Source organism: Pezoporus flaviventris, unplaced genomic scaffold (assembly GCF_033815535.1).
Source record: "Pezoporus flaviventris isolate CSIRO_AGI_PZ_B2104156 unplaced genomic scaffold, CSIRO_AGI_Pfla_v1 ptg000047l, whole genome shotgun sequence".
Taxonomy (NCBI): Eukaryota; Metazoa; Chordata; class Aves; order Psittaciformes; family Psittacidae; genus Pezoporus; species Pezoporus flaviventris.
The window spans coordinates 11,369,646-11,390,739 of NW_026892595.1; the positions used below are offsets into that span (position 1 = coordinate 11,369,646).

Consider the following 21,094-nt stretch of genomic DNA (forward strand, 5'->3'; position numbering starts at 1 on the left):
GGGAATTATGTTACCTGTACATCCTGCTTTGTTCTCCTTTCAAATGTGTACCTTTGTGGACTCTTTGGGAGGCCTGACAAGCACCTCACAGCAATCATCCTGCTGGCTTCTCACCCTTGCAATAACCACTTTTCCTATTAGCCCAGACCCAGATACTGATTTGCGGGTACATTTTTACTCCAGCTCATTTTCTGCTGTCAGCTTATTTCCCTTCCAAAGCCCTGGGCTAGTCTGATGTTACAGTACGATGAATATGTTTTACTGTTGTTGATTGAACAGAAGAGCTTATATATTTTTCTTTTTGAAAATTGGGTTCCCACTATTCTGTTAGTACCAGAACAGGTATTTTTTTCCCCCATCATTCAAGTTTGTTTTAGGAGTTGAAATTGCTTTTACAACCAGAAAGCAAAATAAATAAGCAAATCCCCCTAAATTCTTTTTATGAGTAAATAAGAATGGAGTTGTTTTCAAGAGGTAATATTATTTAATTGGTGTAATTGCTTTAATTGGTTGATTTTTTTTCTTTACTATTGTAATCTGTTTCAAGTAAAGGTTTTTTTGTTCTTTTTAGCGCGCACTTGCAAAGCAGGATGTACACAAATATAGTTTTCCATCTTATTTGTAAGAAAGCACAACAGATCAAAGGTCATCTTCAGTTTAGGGCCCTCTGACCACTAGTTCACTTTTTTTTTTGCTTAAGGGATATGAAAACACAGTTAATCTATTATTATGGACAATCTTATTTCAATCAGCTACCTAAAGACATGCAGGAAAAATATGTGGGATGGGATTGCACATCCCGCCCCCCCCCGAAAACCAGTATGTCCAAATGTCTGTTTCTGATGTATGATAGAACTTTGAAAATATGTTTTTCAATGCTAAATTGCAGCAATACATTGGATTGTGGTAGAATAAAACCTTAATTTTTAAGAAAAAGTCTTTCTCATTAGTTTTTTTAGTCGCTTTAGTCCAAAGATTAAGTATTATAGATATATTATAAATATTATTAGTATAAAATGAGAAACAATTTAGTATAAAATGGAAAAAAACAATTTAGTATAAAATGAGAAACAATAGGTAGGTATGATAAGCAGTGGAAGCAGAAAAATAGTAACAAAGAGTCTAGGGGTAGAATAGTGTGTGTCTTGGACAGCAATTTCCAAAGAAGTATTAGGGAAGTAGAGTTTAGACAGTAAACTTTGAACTTTGCAGGTGTCTATATAATCTGAAATCTTTGTAGTCAATAGAGACAAATAGTCTCTTTTAAGTCATGACTCCTCCAATCTATACTAGATATCTGGAAGTGCCTCTCTATTAACTGTTGATGGAGTCTAGATGACTGGCCTCAGATGTAGATACATATACTGTAGATGTCTGTGTTTGATTAGGTGAATCTAATTAGATGAACCCTTTGCCTGAGGGGATAGGTCCAGGCAGCTGGAAGTTTTGGGAAGAATGGAAATTTGCTTGCAGATGTAAGTTATGAAGAGAGAAGGAGGAAAAAGGTCCAGAGATGGAGCATTGTCCTGGATGGGAGACTCAGTAGTGTGGTTAGAGGGTGAGAAGTTTAAAACCCAACAGCCTAGGAGGGGGTTCCAAAAGTGAAAATCAGATGTCACAAAATCTAGGTGATTGCAAGATGGCGGAATCAAGGATGGTTTGGTTGCTTGTCATTGATTATGACCCAAAATCTTTGGGAAAATATGCTCACATTCTAGGCTTCACTCTCATAAGATCTTTTCAGAAATGGATTAGAAAAATACTCCCACAATTGCTTCTACAGCTAGAACATAATGGACAGTTTCAGTCACAACATCTGGTTCTTTGGTTTTTGATAGGAGGGAGTGAAAAATAGAAGGAACTAGAGAAATTCTGTGGATATAATCATGCTTTTCCAACTGGGGAAACTAGACTTCAGCTATAAAAAAGGGAATTGAAATTGTAGTGACTATCAAACTGATGCTAAACCAGAAATTTTGCCAGTGAACAATTTATAATGAAGCCTGTGATGTTTGTGGAGGTGCTATGAACCTACAAATAGATGAATCTCAGTTTTAAACGTCAAGAATGTTGCACTATTGCAGGGGAACGCAGTAGGACTTTGCAGTAGCCCAGGAGCTTAGACTTCATGCATATTCTGCATACTGGAATAAGACTAAAATAATGACAAATAAATAAGTAAGTAATTCTCTTTTTCTATGATCTTGCTCCAGGATTGTGAGAAAAATTGTCATGATTTGATGGTTTGTGTTCCTGTTTTTACCAGACTTGCACTCAACAGGAAAAAGGTTTATTGGGGGGGGTGGGGTGGAATATTAACTGAAGTGCTTCAAAAAGCTGTAAGGTACTGTCTCAAGTGCATGATAAGCCTTCTGTAATTGTCAGTATTGGAAACAATCATTATCCTGAAAAGTTTTTATAGATTTTTTTTTTTTTAATTAAAGAATGGCTTTATAGTCACTTACACGTGCTATAAAAAAAATAAGTCTTAGGAAAATTTTTGCCAGAAGTGTGACACAAGATAAAACACTGATTTGTCTTTTGATTTATTAAAAATTTCTCTATAAATATAGATTTTTTGATTTTTTTGAAACCTTTATTCTTTGATGTGGGAAAGGAAACATAAATACATCATTACATGTACAGTAGGCCTTTGATGTTTTCTTGCTGGTGGAGACTGTCATTTTCCCATATATGGAAAGTGGTATAGATTTTTCCAAATTGGGTAACAGATGCTGTATTATGTTCTTCAGGTCTACTTTGCAACCAAAATAATACGGTGCATCAGCATTCCTTGGTAAAATGCAAGGTTAGGTGATAAGATCCAATGATTATTGCTTACGAAGAAGTGTCAGAACTGATTAGGATATGCTTCAGGTTCAGTAGCTGATGGGCTTCCCAGGGCTGCTTGTGGTAGATTGTTGTTGACTTGAACTCCTTCCCGTTATTGAGTAAGGTCAGTGATAGTTGCATCAAGTACCTTGCTTGTTTTTTCTCCTTGTAGAAACCTGAGCAGGAAATCTCAGTTTTATACTACCTTGCAAGTAAATGTGTTATTTACACATGAACTCTGACTTTTTGTTGCACTAAATACATAAATCAAACCCTAGTGCCATTCCCTAGTACCTAATAGTTGTATCTAGGAAGGTGTACTTGATTTAGGTCCTTCTGATTTGATTTATCTCTGTGTGTTGTGAAAAGTTTATAGAACACACAAGCATTTTATGTGATCAAGATTAGTCAATTTTAAAGTATCATCCCACCTAATAACAGTAATATTTCTTACTTTGTAGTAGCTCTGCAGCTACACTGTCAAGAGCTATAAAAAGAAATTTTTCACTTTTTTTTTTTTTTTTAGTATTTCCATTTAATGGCAATACTCCAGATTTCAGTGTCATGCTTGAACAAAAATTACTGGAGGCGCAAATATTTTTTATAATTTAGTATATTTTTACCATCTGAAATATAAATATCATTAGTGCCTAGGAATAGAGGACTCTCAAGTAGGCTGAGGTTTCAGGAAGCTCCTCCATCTTTCTGTACTTTAATGATCTATATGCATGTAGTAATGCTGAAAATGATGAAGAATGTTTGGATTTACTCTTAACTATTTTTTTCTGTGTCTTCACCAAGGTAGTGAAAATCTTAGTGAAAATAGTTTAAGGTTCCTTTTAGCAGTATAGTTGTTTAATTTGCTCTCGATGGCTATGAAGAATGTCTCATTAACTAAATGTCTGTTTCTGTCCACAAAATAATAATTTTCCAAGGACTCACAGTATCTCTCAGCATCTTCAGTGCTCTCAGTTCAAGGCCTCAAAGAGGGAAAAGGTATGTGCAGAGAGATCTGGTAGGATAAATGATGGCCTGAAGATAATGGAACAGGGAATTGAATGGTTCTTGCAGTGTTGTGGCATTAAATAGGATTCTCTGGGCTACTGCTGATCTGCTGGGAAGTTCTCAAAGAGCTGAGTGGTATCCATTGGCTGATGTGATCCACCACCTTCCAAGAGGTCCCACTGGTTGTAGTTTTTCTTCATGTTGTCATGTTGGCTGTTTCTAAAGGTCATTGCTGATTCCTTTTTTTTTCTTTTTTTCTTTTCTATAAATACAGTGTCTTAGCTCTTACAGAACGTGATGGGTCACTCTTTGGAGGTGCCTGGCTTTCTCCATTGATGTTTAGAGGCAGTCTTGGTGGTTACCAAGATGAGATTGCTGATTTGAATTCTACCATGACTGTGACAAATTGATTGCAGTCTGACAGTTCCTGTTTGGAGGAAAGCCTGATTTGTGTCACCTTACAAATAATCTATCCATTCCTGATTTAGTCCACTGATGCAACTTATCATACCATTAGTGGTATTTGGGTTACTGTTCAACAGATACACTTGGGGCTTGAAAAATCTTGGAAGAGGGGTACATAGCCCAAGTAAAACTATTACCAGAAAACTGTTCATTTGACATTTGACCTAGTGTCAGATTTTTGATTACAGATCACAAAGAAATAAACAAATGGAAAAAACCCCAAACAACCAAAAAACTTACATACTTGAGTACTTTAGAGAACTTCTTTGAGTAAAGAGAATTTTTTGTTAACTTTAATTTTCTCAGCACTTATATGTTGTTAATTGTTTGCCAAATTTGATAGTGAAATTGGTAAAGAATTTAAGAAATCCATGTGATATTTTTGGGTAGACCGTAGCCAAGTATCACAGTATCACAGTATGTTAGAGATTGGAAGGGACCTCGAAAGATCATCTAGTCCAATCCCCCTGCCGGAGCAGGAACACCTAGATAATGTTACACAGGAATGCGTCCAGGCGGGTTTTGAATGTCTCCAGGGAAGGAGACTCCACAACCTCCCTGGGCAGCCTGTTCCAGTGTTCCGTCACCCTCACTGAGAAGAAGTTTCTTCTCAAGTTTAAGTGGAAGTCTTTGAGGTTGTATTGCAGACTAATAGGGTAACTGTCTCCAAAGCCAGAAACATCCGTTACTGGCATCTTACTAATACACACGTATTTAAAATAGACCTATACATTTTTACTGAGGTGTTTGTGTGATTTGTTCAGGTTTGTTCTTTTTAGCTAATGCTCCATTGGCAATTTTACCATGGTTCACATAGCAGGAGGGAGCATGCCAACTTCCAGGGTGGCCAGGACACTAGTCTTTTTGACTAGAGACTGTGGATCGTCCCTTGAGTGGATCTATTTATCACATGTCTCATCAGCAAAACCCGTTAAGCTTTCACTGAGGAAAGCATCATCAATGAATATGCTTTAAGGCAGTCCATGTATATAGATGCACAGCTATTGGTAATTGTTTCAAACACCAACACTGGGGATCTGCCAGCAAAACATTATTTTATATAGCTGTTTGCCTTAGTCTATAGCAATGTAAACTGTTGTTTCTTTTCACGGACCTTAAAAAGTGTTATTTATTCCAGATAGTGATGTTTGGGCAGTGAACTAAGAACTTATTATGTCATGCCTTCTCTGGAGAGGAGAGAGCTCATGCTTCAGATCAGCGACAAAACAACAGTTACTATTTACTGTGGGGGCAGACCATCACTGTATTTGCAATTGGCTTAGTAACTTTTACAGAGAATCACCAAAGTAATAGTCTAAAAATAAAACAAACAAAATGACACCAGGCCAAACTAAAAAGCTCTGAATATTAATTTACTGTCTTTTGTGTAGCTGCTGTCCAGTGAGTTACTAGTCAATAACCATTTTCCATGTTCTGACTCATATTTAGGATTGTCTGAAGATCAGCTTCTGATATTCTGACAGTTTTTCATATTACAGTTTTCTCTCTTTCCTTTTCTCAGCCAACAGTCATGTGCTCACAGTGATGCACTTTTTTCTGCTGCTGCTTCAGTGCTGGTGTTTATTACCTCCTCCATATTTCCTTTCCTGCAAATCTTTCTGATTGCAGTCGTGAGGGAGTAATTTTCCCTGCTCTGCAGTTGCTGTAGTTCGGATTTCTAATCTAATCAATGTTTTGAGAGATTTTTTAAGTTTAGCAGGCTCTGGATGGCAGTAGAATGTCATTTTTTGTTGCTTCTGCCTTCTTTCTTCCCCTCACTAATTTACTCTTTTCTGTCTTTTTTTCCTTTGTCACTTCATATTTGCAAAACTTGTTTTGTGTTTGTGTGTGTGTGTGTATGTATATATCATTTTTTCGGCCTGTCCCTACCTCCTTTGTTTTCTTTCCCACTTTATTTTTTGTTAGAGTTCTAGGGTGACATGTATTGTATGCTGCTGGTAACATTGCTTTTTTCTGTTGCTGAAAAGTCCAACCTGTTGCTGGCCTTTGCAGGTTTTCTGTTGTCCACCTGCAGAAGTCAGGCTCATTACTCAGAGCTGGTAACTGAGGTTAAAAAACCCCAACCAAAACACTTAAAAAAGGGTAGTGAAGCCTTTACGGAGCAGTGAATAGTCACCTTGCTTAGAAGATGTGTTGCTAAAAAAATCCAGCTAGAGCAGGTCCACAATTCTATGCAGGATTTTTCTGAGAATCTTTAAATAAAATGCATCTTGTTTCTGTTAACTTCTAAATGGGAAATACTTTAGATTTGATTTAATGAACTTGAATTATTAAGGGCACTCTACATTCTGAGGCTCAGCTAAGGAAGAATCAGTGGGGAACCCTCCAACTGCATAGAAAGATCTTGGGTCTGGTTTTGTTTGTTTTAAGTGCCTTTTAGCTAAATCAAACACTAAATTCAACACTTGGACACCATATGGATTCATGATGTTTATGAGAAGAATTTTGAGAGATATGAGATTCATAAATCAGGGAATGGCTCCCATTGATCTGTAAGAGTATTCTTTTTCCTGGTGACAGAGATAGATAGTTGTGTTCAGATTTCTTGACATTTCAGGGCAGATCGTATGTAGAAGGCGCAAGAGACTTGCTTGTACTTTGCTTGCATTTCATGTTTTGTGTTTCTAACAGACCATTCTATCCTCTTGTCTTCTGGACAGACTGTGGAGTTTCTGTTCTAGCATTGTTGACCAATTTTCCGTGTTTCTGTTCTGTGTTAGTTAATAGTGCGTTGGCAGAAAATAGTTTACGCCCTATTCTCCAGCCACTCCGCTTCCCTCAGTTATGAAACATTATTTCTTTGAGACCTTCCTTTTCCTCAGCCTCTGACTCCTTTTTTCCCTCAGATACAACTGTGTACTTTATCATAGTCCTAGGCTTTTTTTCCGTCTTCATTTCCCTGCATGCTCTCAATTCAGATGGTTCTGCTTCTCAGTGAAAGGTTAGTTTTCTAATCTATGTGAAATCTCTCTTTTAGAAACAGACAAAGCTCAAAATGAACTGAGCAACTAAATGAAAGGAAATGGAAAATACAAAACTGCTTTAGCTTGAAACTTGTAGGTAAGGTTAGTGTGCATTAGGTCACGCTTGGCAAGAGTGAGCATCTCTGAGTTGCATCTATTAACTGGGTCAATGCTCTGAGACTCACTGGAAAAATAAATAGAGAAGTAATTGGTGTAACTTAAAATTACAACACTGACCAAAGACAGGAGATAATTTTGCATTTGTTGTTCTGGCTGCATGTACAGGTTTTATATTTGATAGTGGTACTTTGTTGTAATTTCAGCTGCATCACTTTTTTTATGTCTCATCAGGGATGAATAAATACAAAGTTAAGAAAATTATCTCTTTTAATTATAAGAGCTATGTGATCCATATTCAAAGCAGAGTATAACTAAAGAAGTCCTTCAATTAAATAGCTATTTGTTTTAACTTGTCACCATCTTAGTCTTTGAATTATTGCTTATATCTAATATTTTGCCTCTTGCTGGCACCTTGGGTGTGTGTCACATGGAATAGTTAAGGTGCTGTGCATAGAATAAATAAATCTTTGGTACCACAAGGTCTTTCCTCAAGCAGTTATCTACAAGAGAGACTGCAGTGGGAAGTCTTAACAGGCCTTCCTTTCCTTAAGCCAAGTCTAATTGTTAGTGGGATGAAAAGCCGTAGGAAGCTATACTGTATCCCTACTGAAGTGTTTCTTGGAGCTATCTGGGAATGCATTGTGGTCACATACAGCAGACAGTCTACTTTCATCTGCTGACCCAGTTCAGTTCCTTTCTGTGCCAGTGACAGCCCCTGCTGCTTTTGTGCATCAGGACCAGCTGCTGCTTAGCCTGGGTCACCTTTGCTTCCTTCAAAGGCAGTTGTGGCTTGAGTGCTTTTGGACTGGTGGGGATCTCAGTGGAGAATTTTGTAGCATATGTGTGTGCATGCTTATAACGCAGCAGTGGTGTTAGGAAAGGAATGCGCTATGAATAAGGACAGGGTAGGTTATTCATTACCAGGATAATAGTGGCATGTGAGAATACTTAGTTACTGTAGGGTAGAAAAACAGGAGAAATGGCCATTACTTTGTAAAGGACCTTGTAGTTTTTTTCCTGTGTGCCCTGTTCTGTTCTCAGTCCAAGTTTTTACCAGACCGTCTCCAAGTACTGACAAGATTCCTGCTGAGGGCTGCTGAGCTGGCACATGAATGCACCAGTACTCTGCAGCACATTTACTGAACTTGTTTTTCGTTTTCGCATAATCTGTCTGTTCAACTTCACTCTGCCTGGTAGGGTTGAAGCACTTGCTTACATACATGCTTCATGTATAATATATACATGCATAAATTCTCACTCCTCACCTCACAAATGAAGTCACAAGACAGTTGGGGTGTTGGCACATTCTGACTTCTGACTGGTTCATCTTGCCTGGTGAATGCCCATCTTTGATGAAACTTGGGGAAAACCCTGCTGAGGGCTACTGCACAGGCACAGTACAGTTCCTGTTCTGATAGATATTTCCTTTTCCAGTGTGCTGGGGTACAATGCTAGCAGGTGCACTTTCTCCACTTAGTTCAAGAGGGAAATAAGACTCAGAGTTTACCAAGGGTTTAAACTTCTGCTGGGTATGCACCCCACTATCCACAACATAAGAGCCACCTGTGTTCAAAGTACAGAGACTTACAAATGTGAATGGCAGGTATCATAGGATTGTATGATAATTCAGAGTGAAGGGACCTTGGGAGGTCCTGTTCAAAGCAGAATCAGCTGTGACCAGTCAAGTCTTGAAAGTATCCAATGATGGAGCCTGTGTAACCTCTTTGTTTAATCTTTTCCACTACTTTGACTGTCCTCATGGTGGAAGAGTTTCTACTTATATCCAGTCTGAACCTCTTGTTTCAATTTATGCCCATTGCCTATTGTATTCCCAATCACTGTGAAGATCCTGGTCCCTATTCTTGATGCTGCTTGAAGGAGTTCTCCAGTTCCTTGCAAGTATTGGAAGGCTGCTGTTACATCCCTTCAAAACCTTTTATTCTTCAGGCTGAACAAGCCTGTTCCCGTATTCTGTTCTCATTTCGCAAGTGCTCCAGCCACCTGACCATCTTGGAGGCATCATTTATCTTGCTCCAGTTGATTGATCTTTCTGGTATTGGAAGACCAGTGCTGGATGACGTATTGTAGATGTGGTCTAAGAAGTGCCTGGCAGAGGAGGATAATCGCTTCTCTCAATCTGCTAGCTGTGTTCCTGATAGTAAGGCCCCAGACATCCTCCTGTGTAAAGAGGAGCTGTGTTGCCCCACGCAGGAGGTGAGCAGAGGGCTAAGGCTATCTAACAAAAAAAGGGTGTTTTAAACTGAGCTTGTATTCTCATGCAAGTAGCAGGAGGCAGATGGCTGAGCCTTCTTCTCTGGTAGTGATCAGTATGCCACCATGGTATGTCTCTTTCTGCCTCCAACTGTTATCAGGCTGTTGGTGGAGTGACCTGCGGTGGGACATACGCAAGGTTACTGTATGCAGCACCACACACAGAGAATTGTACACATGCTTAGCTGTACTGCTGGCCCAGTCTGCAAGACTTATTGTGGAAACAGTACCCTTTCCTGGCATGTCAGAGTCTTTGTTCATTTGTTGCTTCCTTCCCAACACTTTCAGCCAAGAAAGAATAGGCAGAATTTTATGGGTAGGGATTTGAGAAGAGAGCAATAACAGAAAAAAAAAAACAAGGCAGCGCTGAGAGAGTCTGTGTTTATCTGTCTAGCTGCTGTGTTGGCCACTGGAAAGTTTTCACCATCATACCATCACCTTCATCATTATTAGCATTTGCAGCTGTGTTTTCCTCATTTACCTTGCTTGGCAATTGTTGGCTTTGGGGAGAAAAAAGCTAAGTGATTTGTGTATGAGAATTCTCAGTAGTGGGAAATTTGCTATTAAGGCATAATAGTGACAAGAAACTAGAAGCCATAAAAAATCTGACTGCTGAAATATTTAATTTATGTATTTATTTCTTCTCATTTAAGCCACTAATAGAAAGATAGGGTTTTGAACCCTATTTTCAATTTTTATCCTGGAAACAGAGAACAAAGATGGCAGCATTCCAGAAAGTCCAGGAGTTGTGAATAGGAGGGTAGGTACCTGTAGCTGTCTCTGAAAAGTATGCCATAATTATTGTAATCTCTGCTGTTTTATCTGTTGTTTATATGAGTAAATTGTTTAGCCTGATACTTTTAAATGCATTGTATCATTACCATGCATGTGAAATCAAACCATGAACATTTGTATAAGTATATGGAAACTGTGAGAAAGAGTCATTCTATCCTTCACATGGAGTTCTGGATTATTTGGGTTTTTTGAAAAATTGCAGCTGACAATGAAATAGGGATTACACACAAGGGAATTATTGATTTATTGTTAACTTCAAGTTAAGGAGATGAAGGAATATGTCTACCATTCCCAGAAGAGAATGCCAGCCAATGAAGGTCAAAAAAACCCAACATTAGCTTCCTGTTCTTGTAAAAGTTAGCCCCTAAAAACCAAACAAACAAGCAAACAAAAAAGGATTAATTTGGAAATCTTGATGTAAAGTATTACAGTGTTAATGGTTTTCATTCTGTGATGGAATCGCAGTATTTGGAAGAAAGGAAACTATATAACTTTCACCTGTAAACCCATCAAAATTTGGTAGTCTTGTTATGTAAGATGGGAATCCCTGGAGTTAGACATGTATGGAAATACTGGCTCATGATGAGCAGAGATAGCATTTACATGAGTAATTTTTCTTTTTTTTTTCTTTTTTCTCCATAAAAGTTTTTATTACTTGAAAATATTCCAGAATTTGGGAAGGGGGAGGGAAAGTGGGGGTGGAGAAGAGCACATTTATCATATTATAAGTAAGAGCAGAATTTAGAAACTACTTGCATAATCCAGTGTCGTGCTGCTTGAGGTACCCATCCAGGATTAATAGGAAAATTTAGGAAAGTGGTAAGAAAAGCTGCCACTGCTATATGTATGAATTATACCCCAGTCAAACCTCGAACTTGCACAAAAAACCCGCACTGTAGAGGTATGATAAACATCTATCGTGTACATCTTTATGTAGCATGTCAGGACTATGCTGGAGTAGGCGGACCAAGCATTTAGACCTGGGCAAAATATATTGCTTTTATGGTGTAAGTCTGTGCTTTCTTGCTGATATTCTTAAAAGAGGACAGCAAGATACTGAAGGGATAAAAAAATCGTAGGCTGAAGCAACTTTGGGTTATACTGTGTTTTTTTTTGACTCTGCTAGATCTGCTGATGTAAATCAGAAGTAAAGTTAGTGAGAAACTCAACTTCAGTCAATGGTTTTTGTGGCTTATATTCATGGAGTTTTATTTCCTGGATATATTGAAAGAAATAATCACACCATCTGGAAGAAAAGAATTTGGAAATATTAAGGCATCAGCATTTGTGGTTCCATTGATGATTGCTTAAAAATATTTAAAAGTAAAGCTTTCTTAAACATCTGTGGGGATTTCCATGTCTAGGTAAAGTACAAACCCAGGTGATCTTGGGCTGAACTCACTGGGTGATATCCTGGGAGCAGTCTAGCAATGGCAAATGGTAAGTTATGTGAGGATCTTCCCCCTTCTTGACTGATTTCCTGTGCTCTTCCACAGATTTTCCTGTTGCAGTCAGATTTTTATTTACTGCTTTGTTTTGCTACATTTGCCTCTGCCTTCCAAGTCTCCCTGAACTTTCTGTGCATCTTCTATGGTTCCTCCTCCAGCAGTGGCTTTCACTTTTTGATCTGTTGTCAATACCAATTAGTGTGCTGCTGATGGGTTTCTGCACAGCTCCGGGCTAACCTGTACTTCTCAGTGTGCTACTGATTCATTTTCTTTCCCTAGGCATTGGCATCCCATAGCCAGGAATAGGTAAATTATTGAAAGGGTGAGTGCCTGGCTCCACTGAAAAGTCTGGCAGTACTTTTTACATTCATGGTGCTTGTCTTTTACTCTCTGATCTTTATGCTGAATCTGGATGTCACTTGGCTGTGAGCTGTATTATAACAATTCTTTTAATTATATGGTAAGTTTCTTAAATATGAACTGTGACCCCCTCTGCTGTCTTTTTTCAAGACTTTAAAATGAAAAGATTTTGAGTTGAATTTCTCAAAAAGCAAGACTTGTGCATATCCTTAGCAATAGATCTTTTTATGTGTAATAAATATGAAATTGCAAAATAGAGTTAAAAGAAAAATATGAGAAATGGGAAAAACACGAATATCATCTAAGAACTGGAGGGTTTTTTCATTCTGAGACAATTTTTGGGAGGAAGTGGGAAGACTGCAATCCTTGGCGGTTAGAGTGTGTACCCAGCTGCCCAAGTGGCATAGTGCTGGTGGTGGTCTGGCAGCATTTGCCCTGTCTTTATCAGTCTTGCTTAGAGTGGTTTTCAAGGGAGTTGGTTGTAATCAAAATCTCAGTATGGGAGCCTTACAAATTAAGGGAACCCATTTATCTCCTGGATGATACCTGAAAATGTATTTGGAGTAGGTTTCTTGGTCATAGTGGTATTATATGTACAAAGTTATTTAATATTGTTACCTTTACACTTTTTCTCTAAAACTTAGCCAATACTGGCTGCTGGTAATGCTTATGTGAAAATATTAGAAATTTACAAGATTTTACTTCTTTTTCAAAATATGATGGCTTTTAAAATTCTAAAGTAGTCTACTGTAGGTTCCAGATCTTCTATCTAGACCTGTTTTCTATACTTCCCTTTCTGCCAGTGATTACAGGATTATTATGTAGTCCTCTTCTCTGTGATTTCAGGTGTTCTTCATCTATAACATACATTTGCAGAGCTAACCACTCCACTATTTTGATAGAGTAGAATTTCTGTATGGAATTTCAAATGGCAAGAGTCATGAAATTTGATATTAGTATTGGTTATTCAGTTTTTCACACAGTTTTCTCTAAAATGTAAACATAATTTTCTGCCTTGCTATTTTTCAGTAAATGGCTCATTTTTTTCAGCTTCTAGCAGAAAACAGTAAGGCACTAATTTATGTCTTGGGGCCCAATACAGTCAATATTAATGTGGTCTCTAACCTTAGCTTTTGAAGGGAGCCCAAGGTATGGGTCTCTGTAGACAGGTGTCAGTGCAAGTCCTGTAGCACAATGATGTACACCACGTGGCTGGTTGTATGATGATATGTGGCCTTTCATTCATTCCATTAGCAAGGATGCTATGCCATACCCCAACAAGCAAGTGGAATATCCTTGCTTATAACATTTATTTATTTATTTATCTATATTTTCATGGAGCTTAATGTTAGCTAATTCTCCCCCAAACCACTACAAACTCATCTCTTTAGAGAAGATTTCTTGTGAACAGGAACTTGTATTTAGCTAGCATACAGGAGCAACTTTCCCTTTTACTTCAAATAAGAGGTATAGACACACAAGTATCTGAAAATGTAAGTCCCTTGGAAAATAGAAGACAAAGCAGACTAATTGCAGCTAGAGTATCTATTCTTCAAACAGCTGTCTGGATACCAGTAGCCAAAGAGAGTGCCATATTCAGAGCTGTTTGTGGAGAATTGCGAAATCTTCCTTGTCCACTTCATTGCCAGAGTACTGCAGTACTGAAGCAGTATTGTCTGCTAGTTACATTATTTCTCCTCCAGAAGCCTTTATTAAATGACCTTGCACAGAAGGTTCAAACCAAAATAGAGGAATCCCTCTGGGATCAGAGTGCAACTGATCAAGAATTTCAAAGCAAGTCAGCTGTGGGCAAGATTTCCCTCCTGCTGCTTCTTTCTCTGCTGTCGTGCATCTTGCATGTCTTTCTGCGAGTGGCATGGTTTCAAGGCAGGGAGAGGCAAGCAGTCCCATGCCTCTTCAAACGTGGTGGTAAGGTGCCAGCTTAAACACTCCCTGACTCAGCACAGCTTAATAACTTGTCACCTTTTTCCTGGGTAAATTGTTTCATCTCATGTCTTTTATACAAGAGTTAACTGGAGATCTCCCATCTTTCTCCTCTGTTTTTCTGCTGTTTGGATGTGGACTCAGATCATGATTAACAGACTGGGCCCTTGCAGGTTCGAGATGAAGCTTCCCTACCCGTCCATCAGTCGTTGTGAGCTTGGGTTGCATACAGACTGCTGCATCATTACCCACTATTTAATTTCAATTTGAATCTTTTGCATTGACTACACTGAAGAGCTAGTTATAAAAGCATAACTAGCTTTTATAGTTTTTTATAGTTCTCATAAGATTGGTTTAATTTTATTTTGCTGTTTTTCATTTTTCTACTCTGTTAATGAAACTGAAAATAAGTATATTTCCACCCCCCCCCCCTTTTTTTACCTTGCTTTAATTAGAAGAACAATTACTATAAACAAAAATTAGGAGAGAGCAGACACAGCCTAATGTGACAGTCAGTGATGGTAACTGGTATTATGAAAAGGTCATAAAAAGCATTCCTTCTTGTCTTATCGCTACATGTCCTTGTAAAAAGTCCCTCTTAGGTTTCCTTTAGGTACTGTAAGGCTGCTCTAAGGTCTCCCTGGAGCCTTCTCTTCTCCTGGGTGAAGAAGCCCAACTCTCTCAGTCCCTATACTGACCCCTGAGGAACACCACTCTTCACTGGTCTCCACTTGGATATCGAGCCATTGACCGTGACTCTGAGTGTGACCATCCAGCCAGTCCTGTATCCACCAAGGTTTACATCCATCAAATCCATGTCTCTCCATTTTAGAGATGAGGATGTCGTGCAGGACAGTGTAAAATGCTTTCACAGTCCAGGTAGATGATGTCAGTCACTCTTCCATTATACACCACTGCTGTAAAACTCCACTGTAGAAGGCCACCAAATTTGTCAGGCATGATTTGCCCTTAGTGACAGATGTGATGGAGCTGAACCCCTGTTTAGGAGAATAATTCTGATTTGTGTATTTTGTGGCTGTTCTCTGGTTAAAAAATATCACACATTTTATATTGTGGGAAATTTACCAATAATCCTGACTTTTGACAAGGGTTATAATTCTGTAACTGAACAGTTAACATTACAGTTAGAAAGTACAAACACGCAAATATCTCTTAGTCATATCGTAAATGTTAATATAAATGTTGGATAAGTCAGACTGAGGTATAAGCAAGTTGATGTCAATCCAGGCTTGAATTTATCTCAGTATTCGAATTTGACCTTTTTCAAAAGAGGGAAAACTGAATCTTCATCCCGTTATCTCTGGGAACATGTTTTTTACTCTTTTTGTTGGTTGAAAGTGTGGAAAATATCATGAAAACTTTACAGCTATTTGGTAAAAAAACCCTTACAAGTATTTGGTAAAATTTGTATCTTTCATCACTGGAAAAGCTAGGAAACTTTCAGGTATTTTCCTGAATTTATGGAGGTTTTACTGATACTGTTTCCAAATATCGAAAGTGTTAAGAGGTTCCTTGGAATTAGCCAGAGATTGAGTTGTGGTTTGATTTATTAATCAAGCTGTGCATCTGAAGCAGGCAATACAGTAACCCACAGCAGATACACCATACTGTGTATCCTGATTTGTTCTGGAACTTTTTGTATAGATCTTTGTACAGGATTAATCCTAATAGCATTAGTGTGGTAAGACATATTGCTAAGTAGACTTAGACTACTAACAAAGACTTAAGCAAACAAAAAATTGTTTGGACAACGCTATTAAATAGCTGACATGACATCAACCTCTTTAAACAATTTCCAGCTTTTTTGAAGACATCTTGGACAAAAGGAAAACTGAGCAACGGATTACCAGGGTACCATGCTAGCACTGTTAGCCTTTTGAATTAAAGGCTGTTGCTGTCCAGTTACTCATTCAGAACGTTGTTGCAAAGCATGGTATAGCCTTAAACTTAAAATTAAAAACCAGATTTGATAATTTTATTGCTTGTTTTTCAGCCTTCTATTTCAGTCAAAAGTATCGAGTGGTACAATGCATCTTAAATAGTTTTCAGGTAATGTAATATCTTTAATAGTAGTATTTTTAATGATCCTGAAGACATACTATCAGTAAGCTTAAAACAAATGTGAATGCTGAAGATAGGAGTTAAATTTAACATTAGTCTTTTTAATATGTTTGAGACAAGAATTTCCATAAATTAGAAGGGGTATATCTAAACCCATGTCTTTCTGGTTTGATATACTGTGTGGGTGGTTTCATAAATCAGCTGCAGTTAAAATGACAACCCATAGTAGAATGATCTACTAATTTAATTTTGCTAAATGATTCTTTTTTTAATCATCATAATACATTGTGATAAATGGTTAGTATGATCAGTTTGAAGTCTGATTTAAATTTCAGCAGATTTTTTTCACTTGTCATGTGCTGTTTACTTTCATAGTCAAGTGTAAATACTTTTCATTGATATAATCAGTTTACATGGTAATTTCAGGCATAATAAAGCACTTCTTGTTTAAGGCTAAGGATACCTTTTTTGCTTGAAGTTTGGAGCTACTGCTTCCAAAATAAGTATGATCTTAGATAAATTTGTTCTTAAGTGGTTTGCACCGATTGTTGAAATAGCTGTGAGTTTTTGAATACTAATTGTGGAAGAAACCATGTCTTTTTCAAATGATCAGAAGTAAAAGCTGGTGTATGATAGGGACAAGGTATATTTTCCTATGCTACAGAGTTGAGAAAAGGTTTATCTTGATAACCTGGGTTTGCAAAGACGTTGATGCTCTTGCTAATGGGGTCCCCAGGGACTGTTACCGTGACACCACCTCACAGTGTTGTTCACATGGTTCATAAGGGGACTAGGACAAAAAACCCATTTGAGCTGACTCTCATTCTGTGCTTTCCATATTAAAAAGTAAATACGGGTGATTGCTGTTGTCATAGTACCAGCATTGTGGTATGTAGCCATGGTGAAAAGTAGCACTATGAAAGTTTGTGGGAATCCTTTTGGCATTCAACATGTGTGTAACAATTTTTGAGCTGCATGTGTGGCAGTTGACTTTTTTTTTGGAGGGGGAAGGATTCTGTCATCTACATGACTTATCTGTGGGTATCTCAGGGCTGCTATCTGAAAGACTGTTACTCATTAAGGTGTGCATTATGCACTGTTCAATGCTACAGTCTTCCTTGGTTGTCAGGAAGCTCTGACTGTGAAGTGACTTGTTGAATTCCCCATCTGTCCACTGCTTTCCAAACAGGGCTTATGACCCTCCCTGTGGCCAGGCTGGCATTTGTTTTTCTTCTCTATACAGAAGAAGGAAGGGTGAAATAGAAGAGATGAAATAAAAAAGAAGTCCTTCTGGAAGTATCTTCCTTGTCCCAAGGTATTACACTGTGCTGATACCACCTGCTTCATACAAGAGCTGATTCCAGTTCATGTCCTCTAAGCAAACCCTCAGTCTGTCTCCCTGTGTGGTGCTGGAGCTGTGGCTAAGCCATTTGGCTAGTTGGCATCATCAGAGGGGTGGTGATGAGGGAGCCCCCAGTTTGAAAGTGGGGGAAGATGGGGAGCAGTGTGTGTAGTACTCCCGGTGGTTTCTCTAGCCAAAGCAAAGGCTTAGGTGGGACTTTGGAAAAATTGGCTGTAGCTACAAAAGATTAGGCTGGAGTGTGTCATGCTTGCAGATTTTGTTTTCTAGTTTTCAGTGATATGAGCTATATGAGACAAGTGGTTAACATAATGGTGGCAATGCATTTCACTGTAAGTTTTTATACTTACAGTGGCATTATTCATCCATCTGCCAGTATCCAACCTGGTTGTGGCTTTTACATGTCTTCCAGGAAAAGCTTCCATCAAAGTGTTGCATCTTTGCTCTTTCTGTGCAGTTATTAATCCTTGGGAATCTGAATTGCCCAAGTTGTCTTGTATTTCTCCTCTGTTTTTCTCTGTGTATAGTGACACCGTAAATGAAAGGATGTTCCACAACCTCTTGATGGATCTGCCTGCTCCTTTGTGCTGTAGTGTAGAAGTCTGGCAATGCAAGATGTAGTCTGAGAGGGGGAATCAGGCCCATAGCAGAGAGTGGCCTGTATGAAATCCAGGCAGCATTTCTTATAAAGTATTGTTTTCCCATTTCTAAGCAGGAAACATTCAGCTTTTGGCTAAAACCTGAAATCCTCCTTAAGTTTTCATGGGTGTTTTAAGTATAAAATGATAAAAATGAACTACTTTTTACTGGAACCATGCACTTCATGGAAATAAAACTTGTAAATGGAAAATAAAACAAAATACAATTTTGAATGAAAATATGTAGTATCTATACAAGGCACAGAAAATTTATGATGGAGCCATAGAGACTGAACTAGCTGCTGAAAGAACACATTAGAGATAGCCTGGAGTTTGAACATGGGAATGTTTCATACTGCGTATCTCCAGTCTTCAAATGCTTACTTACTGCTTACTCCTGCTGTAAAAATTAAGCTGCAGATGTTATTGTGTCTAAAATGCTATGCCTGTGGTCTTGTACCTCTGAAGTATTAGAGGCTGGGGTAGCTGGCAGACATGGGAAGCTTTGAATGGTAACAGAAGGAATAAGTGCCTCACATAGTTGTAAGGTGAATATTTTTGTTTGAGACAGAAGATGCTGGAAAGTAGTAAGCATCACTTTCCTCATAGTGTCGCTGGCTCATAATAATATCCCTATTTTGGAAGAGGATGTTTAATTTTGTTATTTTCTTCCTTATGTGGTCTTTTCTTATAATGGAAGTTTTTGTTTGGATGTAAAGTTGCAGGATCATAGAATCACAGATTCATAGAATTGTTGGTGTTGGAAAGGACCTTAAGATTATAAAGTTCCAACCCTCCTGCTGTGGGCAAGGACGTCTCACACTAACCATGTTGCCCAAGGTTCTGTTCAACCAGGCCTTGAACACTGCCAGGGATGGAGCATTCACAACTTCCTTGGACAACCCATTCCAGTGCCTCACAACTCTTACAGTAAAGAATTTCTTCTTATATCCAATCTAAACTTTCCCTGTTTAAGTTTTAACCCATTACCCCTTGTCCTATCACTACAGTCCCTGATGAAATGTCCCTCTCCGATGTCCATATAGTCTCCCTTCAGATATTGGAAGGAAAAGGATAAATCTATGAAAATGAATAAATTATGGTTCTATAAATGAGTAGGATTTTACTATTAAAGATGTGTATGAAATGTCAAAACTAATAGTAGGAACATATTGTAAAGTGTAAAATTTCAAATGGAAAGAGCTATGTCTGATAGATTGCAGTTCTGAGACACTACAGCCTTTGGTACTGGATATTACAGCACAGTATTGGCACATTTACTGTCAAAGCATTTGACCTTTCTGTACCTGGAATGTACCTGCCTTGATCTTTCTTGTTTCAGCATTAATGGATTTAAGATACCATGGTGCTCCAGCTGTACTGATGTGACTTCAGTTTCTCTACCCCACTTCTGTTTTAAAGCCTTTTAGTTTTGTCTTTGTTCAGCACATAACTATACCAAAACTGCAGATAAACACAGATTTGTTCACTCTGTTGAAACCAAATTTCAGCTGATAGGTCTCTGCACTCAGTGGGCAGGATAAATGGGTGAGATATAGATGCATTACAGCAACCTGTTCTTGTTTCTGTAAGGCATGACTGACACAGTATTTTTAGAGTAAATATTTCTAACACAAATCTGCTAAAGTACGAAAGAGTTCTGTACACTGTAGGCAAGAGTGCTGGGATGCATCTGACTTTCTAGCATGTGTAAATATTTACTGTTTGGCTTTGTGCTTCTTCTTCTAGACATTACCCAAAGCAATCCTTCACTACAGTGGCTGATACACCAGAAAATCTTCGTCTGAAGCAACAAAGTGAATTGCAAAGTCAGGTAAATCAAATATTTTTTTCATCTCATTAATATGAGACTGTCAGTCCACTTCTCTATAGTTATTTGAAATAGAATTAGTATTTCTTCCTACAGATATATAGTAGCACTCTAATTGTTAAAATACTTGTAAATTGGTATAACACTGCAAACTTGATTTTATTTCACTTACACTAGTTACCATACTATTGTAAGTCCATTGACATAACCAAAATCCTTCATTTTCAACAGTATATAAACTAAGTATTTTTTGATGTTTGAAATGTCATAGCTCAACCCAGAGGGTTCATTTGCATTAGAAAAACTGTCATTGTTAGCTTGCCTCAAACTTAATCATAAAATAGCTGTATCATTATCAAACACTTAGAAGCCTTTAATATTTGTCAACACAGAACTGACTGGATGATTAGTTTATGGATCTCTTATGTCATCTGTGAACTCATATATAGAGCAGTCTGTAACCCAGTTGTGATAAATATGTTATAAATCAAAACTTATATAGGTTAATAAGAAATCCATTGAAATTAAAATGTAAAAACAAAACGTGGGGGAAAAAAAAGGAAGCAAATGACAATGTTAACTTATGTGACCCAAACATGATGTTTGTTTACTATTGTTGCTTGGTACAATGCTCCATTCCATCCCCTCTCCCTCCCCCCCTGGTTTCCTATTGTTTGATTTTATGTGATGCTGGAAGTTGGCCTGGCTGCGTGAGACAACGGCTAATATTTGATTGCATTTCATTTTTTGAAAATTGTGGGCTTTTTTTACTCTTGTGGTTTTAGTCTGGATTTAGTTGCAATCTCTCATTATAAATTGATAATTATGCCTGTCAATTAAGGTAAGAAAAACCTATAGTGGAAAAACAGGAGGCAATAAGAGCTTTCTTGTTTGGGAACTCTCTGTAGGTTAATGGGCAAAATTAAAGGAGTGCTGAAGAGAAATGCTAGCACAGATAT

The 21,094-nt window shown here is 37.9% G+C and overlaps 1 protein-coding gene across 2 annotated transcripts in view; it reads left to right on the forward strand.

The window, feature by feature from the left end:
- The window catches only part of NEBL (nebulette), a 254,199-nt gene that overhangs the window by 49,265 nt on the left and 183,840 nt on the right, over nt 1-21,094 (forward strand). For both annotated transcript variants that reach the window (XM_061468302.1, XM_061468301.1), the window contains exon 3: nt 20,054-20,138. In XM_061468302.1, the coding sequence (XP_061324286.1) occupies nt 20,054-20,138 (85 nt within the window). The remainder of the gene's footprint in view (nt 1-20,053; nt 20,139-21,094) is intronic.